Source organism: Rhinolophus hipposideros (assembly GCF_964194185.1).
Source record: "Rhinolophus hipposideros genome assembly, chromosome: 21".
NCBI classification, from domain to species: Eukaryota; Metazoa; Chordata; class Mammalia; order Chiroptera; family Rhinolophidae; genus Rhinolophus; species Rhinolophus hipposideros.
In genome coordinates this window covers 40,568,976-40,577,332 of record NC_138067.1, presented here as the reverse complement: position 1 = coordinate 40,577,332, position 8,357 = coordinate 40,568,976, and the positions used below count along the sequence as shown (strand labels likewise).

General features: G+C 37.5%; 1 protein-coding gene across 3 annotated transcripts in view; it reads right to left on the bottom strand.

Annotated features, from left to right (window-relative positions):
* Nucleotides 1-3,504: 3,504 nt before the first annotated feature.
* The window catches only part of ZNF45 (zinc finger protein 45), a 33,484-nt gene continuing 28,631 nt past the window's right edge, over nt 3,505-8,357 (bottom strand). For 2 of the 3 annotated variants that reach the window (XM_081032435.1, XM_081032436.1), the window contains one exon: nt 3,967-7,276. In XM_081032435.1, coding sequence (XP_080888561.1) covers nt 5,448-7,276 — 1,829 coding nt within the window. In that variant the 3' untranslated portion in view covers nt 3,967-5,447. Of the gene's footprint in view, nt 7,277-8,357 lie in introns of all 3 variants that reach the window. The other variant, XM_081032434.1, reaches the window with a different exon arrangement.

Below are 8,357 nucleotides of genomic sequence, written 5' to 3'. Positions count from 1 at the left end.
CATACTTTCTACCTCTACATAATACTTGTCTACAATGATCTATGTACTTTGTTTGATTATAGATTTTCCAAACATATTGATGGTCTCTGAATTTTATCAGACTCCTTCCGAGAAGCATAAGGATTAAATGTGGGGAGAAATTAGGAAGGGCTCTCCCATCAGTAATTCAAAAGGGACCAGCCTTTCACTAAGTAACTGGGATTTTACCTGTGAGGTATTATAACTGCCGGGTCCTCAAATGGCTATGAATCTTATCTCCTTCAGGTTTTCTCACCATCAGCGAAGGCTTTTCATAATACTCCAACTGGTTTTTCATATATTGTTTGAAAAGTTGATTCCCTGAGCGTTACAATGATAAGATTTAGATGACTGTGTGAAATGAAAATCATCTGTTGTTTCAGTGACCAATAACATTATTCTCCCAATTTTCCTTTAGCAAAACAATCACCAAGGGCTAGCCAAATCAACACATGTCCATCTCACTAACATCTTCACTCCTTAGCTTCAAGTACAAGTGTGGTCATGTAATAAGTTCTGACCAATGGAACCAACAGAATCGTGAATAGAAAATCTAAACCAACCGATAACAAGGAGATTGAATCAGTCATCAAAAATATCCCAAGAGAAAAGCCCAGGACCAGACGGCTTTATTGATGAATTTTACCAAACATTTAAAGAAGAATTAATTCAACCATTCTCAAACTCTTCCAAAAAATTGGAGAGGACATTTCCGAACTCATTTAATGAGACTAGCATTAGCCTCATTCCAGAACCAAACAGAGACAAGAAAAGACAACTACAGGCCAGTAACTCTGAGGAATATAAGTGCAAAAATCCTCAACAAAGTTCTAGCAAACAAAATACAACAGCATATTAAAAAGATGGTACACCATAATCAAGTGGGATTTAACCTTGTAGTGTAAAGATGGTTCAGCATATGCAAATCAATGTGCTAGACCACAGCACGATAAAGGATAAAAATCATATCATCATCTTAGTAGATATAGAGAAAGCATTTGACAAAATCAACATCCTTTTATGAGAAAAGTCACAGCAAATTAGGTATAAAAGGAATGTACCTCATAATCATAAAAGCCATATGATGGCAAGCCCACAGCTAATCGTACTCAAAAATGAAAAAGCTCTAAGTTTTTCCTCTAAAATCAGGAATAAGACAAGGATGCCGACTGTCACCACTTCTATTCAACATAGTATTGGAAGACCTAACCAGAGCAATTAGTCAAGAAAAAGGAGGAAAAAAAAGGAATCAGAAAAAAAGAAGTAAATTTGTCTGTTTCCAGATGACATGACCTTATATAGAGAAAACCCTAACAATGCCACCAAAATTGTTAGAACTAATAAACAAAGTCAGTAGTTAGGATACAAAATCAACAAACAAAATACAGTTGTATTTCTACATATTAACAAACTATCAGAAAGAGGGGCCGGCCCAGTGGCTCAGGTGTTTGGAGCTCCATGCTCCTAACTCCAAAGGCTGCTGGTTCGATTCCCACATGGGCCAGTGGGCTCTCAACCACAAGGTTGCCGGTTTGACTCCTCGACTCCCACAAGGGATGGTGGGCTGTGCCCCCTGTAACTAACAACAGCAACTGGACCTGGAGCTGAACTGCGCCCTCTACAACTAAGATTGAAAGGACAACTTGACTTGGAAAAAAATCCTTACTGTTCCCCAATAAAGTCCTGTTCCCCTTTCCCAATAAAACCTAAAAAAAAAAAAAAAACTCAGAAAGAGAAACTAAGAAAACAATCCCATTTACAATAGCATCAAAACAGTATATTTAGGAATAAGTTTAAACAAAGAGGTGAAAGACCTGTCCATTGAAAACTATAACACATTGATAAAATAAATTGAAGAAGACACAAACAAATGGAATGATATCCCATCTTCACAGATCAGCAGAATTAATAGTTAAAAATGTCCATACTACCCAAAGCTACCTAGAGATTAAATGTTAATTCCTATCAACATTCAAATGGCATTTTCCACACAAATAGAAAAACAATCCAAAAAATTCATGTGGAACCAAAAAAGACCCCAAATAGCCAAAGCAATCTTGAGAAAGAAGAAAGCTGGAGGCATCACACTTCCTGATTTCAAACTATGTTCATCAAAATGGTACAGTACTGGCATAAAAACAGATACATAGACCAATGGAATAGAAAGCCCAGAAAAAAACCCATGCATATGTGATCAACTAATCTTTAACAAGCGCACCAAGAACACATGATGGAGAAAGGATAGTCTCTTCAAGAAATGGTGCTGAGAAAATGACATCCACATGAAATTGGACCCTTATCTCACATCATACACAAAAGTCAACTCAAAATGGATTAAGATTTAAATCTAAGACTTGAAAGTGTAAAATTCTTAGAAGAAAAACTAAAGGAAAATCTCTTTGACATTGGTCTTGGCAATAATTTCATGGATAAGACACCAAAAGCCCATGGAACAAAAACAAAAATAAGAGGGATTACATCAAACTAAAATGCTTCTGCACAGCAAAGGAAGCAATCAACTGAGTGAAAAGGCAACCTACAGAATGGGAGAAAACATTTGCAAATCATATCTGATAAAGGGTTAATCTCCAAAAATTATAAGAAACTCTTACAACTCAATAATTCAAAAATGCCTAATAATCCAATTTTGAAAATGGATTAAGGACCTGAATAGACATATGTCCAAAGAAGACACTCAAAAGGTGTATGAAAAATGCTCAATGTCACTAATCATCAGGGAAATGCAAATCAAAAGCACAATAAAAATATCACTTCACACCTATCAGGATGGCTATTATAAAAAAAAAAGACAACAAGTGTAGGCAAGGATATGGAGAAATTGGAACACTTGCATACTGTTGGTGGGATGCAAACTGGTGCAGCTATTATGGAAAACAATATGTAGATCCCTCAAAAAATTAAAAATAGAACTATTATATGATCTAGCAACCCCACTTCTGGGTATATATACAAAATTGAACATAGGGTCTTAAGGAGATATTTGAACACCCATGTTCATAGCAGCATTATTTACACTAGCCAAGAGGTAGAAGCAACCCAAATGTCCACTGACAGATGAACTGATAAACAAAATATGGCACATACATACAATGGAATATTATTCAGCCTTTTAAAAGGAAGGCAATCCTGTAATATGTTACATCAATGAGCCTTGAGGACATTATGCCAAGTGAAATAAGCCAGTCACAATAAGTAAATGTGAGTCCACTTATATGAGGTGTCTAAAGTAATCAAATTCATAGAAATACAAAGTAGAATGGTGGTTGCTAGGGGCTGGGGATGGGGGGAAATGGGAAGTTATTAATCTATGGGCATAAAGTTAAGCAAAATGGATAAATTCCAGAGATCTGCTATACAACATTACACCTATAATATACCTATTATACCTATAACACCTATAGTCAACAATGATGTATTGTGACCTTGGATTAGGCAGAATTCTTATATCAGAAACGAAAAGCATAATCCATGGAAGACAAAAATTAAACTTTATCAAAAAATTAAAAAACTCTGTGAAAAAGTTAATGGAATAAAAATACAGTCCACACACAGGGATAAAATATTTGCAAATGCATAACTGACAAAGGACATGTATCCAGAACATAAAAATAATTCTCAAAAATCAAGAACAAGAAGAGTTCACAAAAGAAAACTGGTATAAGGATAACATTCATATATAAAAATGCTCAACATACTTAAGAAAATATAAATTAAAACCAAAAATGAGATACCACTATAAACCTACTGAAATACTAAAAACAAAACTCTGACATGCACTGATGGTGGGAATGCAAAATGGTATGTCCATTTTAGAAAAGTTTGTCAGTTTTTCATAAAGTTAAACACACTCTTATCATACAACCTAGCAATCCCACTTTTAAGTATTTACTAAGACAAAGAAAACTCATGTTGACACACAAAGCTGTATGTGAATGTTTATAGTTGCTTTCTTCATAACAGCTAAAAACTGGAAACTCTTCAAATCATAAATGGATAAACAGTATGGTACATCATACAACAGAGTACCATTCAGCAATAAAAGGAATGATTACTGACGCATACATCAAGGCTGATGAATTTCAGGAGCATCAGTGAAAGAAGCCAAGACTCCAAAGGTTACATACTGTTATGATTCCATTTATATGACATTATGGAAAAGGTAAACAATATAGACAGAAAACAGATTGATGGTTGCTAAGGATGTAGGGGATGTGATGAGGAAAAGGGTCACTACAAAAGTACAAAAGAATTTCAGGACGGAAGCTGAGTGATGGAACTGTTAAATGTCTTGATTGTGGTGGTGATAAATATGACAGTAAGCATTTGCCCAAACACAAAATGATACATTGAAGAGTCAATTTTACTCTATATAAATCATTCCTTAATTAAAAAAAGAGAATGTTAGTTTGTAAGAATTTTATAGATGCCTTTTATATCACTGAGGACTTTTTATCAGGAAGGGATGTTTTGTCAAAAGCTTTCTCTCAATGTATTGAGATGATCATATATTTGATCAAAAGAACACAAAACAATACGTACTGAACCCACATGAGGCTCAAGAACAGACCTAACTAATCTATGGTGTAGAAATCACAATACTTGCTGTTGCCACTGGAAGTGGCCTTGACTGGAAATGTGCACCAAAAAAAGTTCTGGTTTAATAGAAATATTGTATATGCTGATCTCAGTGATTACACAAGTGTACACGTTTGTCAAAATTCATGAAGCTGTAAACACTGAGATTTATGCATGTTACTGCATGCAAATTATACCTCGATTGTTATCATACAAAGTGCTGGTTACAACCTACTGAATTGTTTTTGGATCCACTAATGGGTTACAACCTTCAATTTTTGATAAAGTTTAGTTCACAGGACCTGCAGGTTGGGAAAATGAGCCCATGTGTCTAATTTAAATGTCCTCCAAGCCTTGCAGAATTCCCCTTTTAAGTACAATCTTATAAACATATCTGGAGATGAACTGAATAAAAACTTGAAATAAGACTGTGCTCTCTTTAACTCAGTTAACAACTACTGAACATCTATGTGTTAGGCACTGAAAGGCAGAGTATATTTGGCAGTCAACAAAGTGGTTACCCTCTTGCACTTATGTGATAGTGGAATACATCCTGGCATTTCCGTCTTAGTACTTTTGGCTAACTCCAGATCAAACTCATCCTTCCTTCTTAAGCCCCTCCTCTGTGTAACATGTGCTGAATATCAAGGTTATGCATGAAGTCCTTATTTTTCCACTCTCATGAGGCTTCTCTGCTATGTGGTCACCCAACCACTATGACATGTCACACTCTGGTTGAAATACTGACTTATAAAAGAAATATTTCATCTTCTATGACAGGCCTGATAATTGGACTATTTCAGCACCCATTTGAGGTACTAAAACATATAATTTTATAGAGCTTCTTTGCTGTATGAATTCTCTGATGAGGGAAAGTCCTTATCACCATCATCGTCAGCATGGATTCGCTGATGAATTATAAGACTTGAGCTCCAACTGAAACCCTTCCCACACTCCTCACATTTGTAAGGTTTTTCTCCAGTGTGAACTCTTTGATGGGCTTGAAGGTATGAACTCCAACTAAAGACTTTACCACATTCCTCACATTTATATGGTTTCTCTCCAGTATGGACTCTCTGGTGGGCTTGAAGGTATGATCTCTGTCTGAAGCGCTTACCACACACATCACATCGGTATGGTTTCTCTCCCGTGTGGACTCCACGGTGAGCCAGGAAATTTGAGGCCCGACAGAAGCCCTTCCCACATTCCTCACATTGGTATGGCTTCTCTCCAGTATGGCACCTCTGATGGGCTTGAAGCTGTGACCCCACACTGAAGCCTTTCCCACAGTCTGCACACTGATATGGTTTCTCTCCCGTATGGACTCTTTGATGCACTTGAAGACTTGAAAACTGACTGAAGGCCTTACCACACTTCTCACATTTATAGGGTTTCTCACCTGTGTGGATTCTACAATGAACGTTCAGATCTGAACTCCGACTGAAACCCTTCCCACATGTACCGCATTTGTATGGTTTTTCTCCAGTGTGACCTCTCTGATGGGCCAGAAGATTTGAGGCCTGACTGAAGCCCTTCCCACACTCCTCACATTTATAGGGTTTCTCTCCTGTATGGACTCTAAAGTGAATGTTAAAATCTGAGCTACGACTGAAGCCCTTCCCACATGCATCACACTGATACGGTTTCTCACCAGTATGGCCTCTCTGATGGTCCAGAAGATTGGAGGCCCGACAGAAGCCCTTCCCACACTCCTCACATTTATATGGTTTCTCTCCAGTGTGGCTTATCTGATGAGCTTGAAGGTGTGAACCCACACTGAAGCCTTTCCCACACTCGTCACATTTATAGGGCTTCTCTCCTGTATGGATTCTACAATGAATATTAAGGTGTGAGCTATAACTAAAGCCCTTGCCACATGCATTGCATTTGTATGGTTTCTCTCCAGTGTGGATCCGCTGATGAGCCTGTAGTCGTGAACGCCAACTGAAGCCCTTCCCACACTCTTCACATTTATAAGGTTTCTTCCCCATGTGGACTCTCTGATGGACTTGAAGATATGAGCTCTGACTGAAACCCAGCCCACACTCCTCACATTTATAGGGTTTTGCTAAAGTGTGGATTATCAGAGGAGCATGACAATGTGAGCTTTTCCCGATGTTCCTCTCACACCCCTCAAATTTGTGTGAATTCTCTTCAGTGGTAACTCTCTGATGATGACTAAGATATGACCTCTGACTGAAACTCTTACATGACGTATCATATTTGTATGATTTCTCTTTGCTGTGCATTCTCTCATGGGCTTGAAGACTTGAAAACCGACGGAAGGTATTTTCGCATTTTTCACATTTATAGGGCTTCTCTCCTGCATGGGCCATCTGGTTAATTTGAACATGAAAGTCCTGAATGAAACCTTTCCCACATTCCTCCCCTTTGTAAGTCTTTTCTGCAGTGTGGACTCTGTGGGGAACCTCAAGATGTGAACTCAGATTAAAGCCTATACCAAATTCTTCAAATTTATAGAGTGCATCATCTTGTTTTTCCAACTGTGAGCCAGTTTCTTGAGTATTTACTATGAAATCTTGACATCTGGTTAACTCCTTAGTAACCTGTTGCCAAATCTGTGAGCAGAAAAGCTCTTCATGTGACAGGTACCTTAATCCAACTTCTTGAACAATCTTCATATCATTTAGATTCTTGTCTCCTAAAAGGATAAAGAGAATTTGAAGTTGGGGCATGTAAATGCTTCGTTCAGAAATGTCGAGGTTATAAACTTAGACCTATACCCTCAGGCTTTATTGAACCAGGACCAAGTTCCATTTTTATCATGTATCACGTTCACTGATTTACATGCCTCCCCAAACCAAAAGGAGGTTGGTTCACCAGGTCCCCATTCACTACACATTAACAAGACCCATTCAGAATTGTACTAAATTTCATTAGAGATCTACAGGTTCAAAATTTGGTGGCTGCAAGAAAAACACTTCCTAGAGCATCTTTACAATGACCAAGCTGAACCTTACTAGAAGCCTTCTCTTCTTTAGCTGAAGCTGGTGTCTGACAAATAATTTCCACATAATTCTGCCTACTGCAAACACATCTGACCAAAATGCTCAAAATGTCTAGTAAAATCCTTACACTTGAGCCTTGCTCAAAATGTCTAGTAAAATTCTTACGAATAGATTACCAACTGTCCCCAAGCAATGTTGAAAACCTTTGCTTTGAATTATTTTATTGGAAGTTTACTCCAATGTTATTGGCCTTTGAGGCACCAGGTGGGTTGGAAAGACATTTGGGAGAAAACATCACTCAAGAGCCTGAAGTTCACAGCCAGTATGGAGGTATCTCAAAAATCTGAAAATGGAACTACCTTATGACCCAGCAATTCCACTCTTAGGTATCTATCCGGAGAAATCCAAAACTCCAATTCAAAAAAATTTATGCACCCCTATGTTTATTGTAGCACAATACAGAATAGCCAAGACATGGAAACAACTGAAATGCCCATCAGTAGATGACTGGAGTAAGAAACTGTGGTACATTTATACAACAGAGTATTATGCAGCCATAAAGAAGGAAATATTATCATTTGCAACAACATGGATGGACCTAGAGAACATTATGTTAAGTGAAATAAGTCAGAAAGAGAAAGACAAATATCCTATGATCTCATTTATATGTGGAATCTAAAGAAAAGAATAAATGAACTAATCAGAAAAAAAAAAAAGAGTCTGAAGTTCAGAGTGTAAGCAGAGAGTGGTCCTTCATCTCCTGCTGGGAAACAG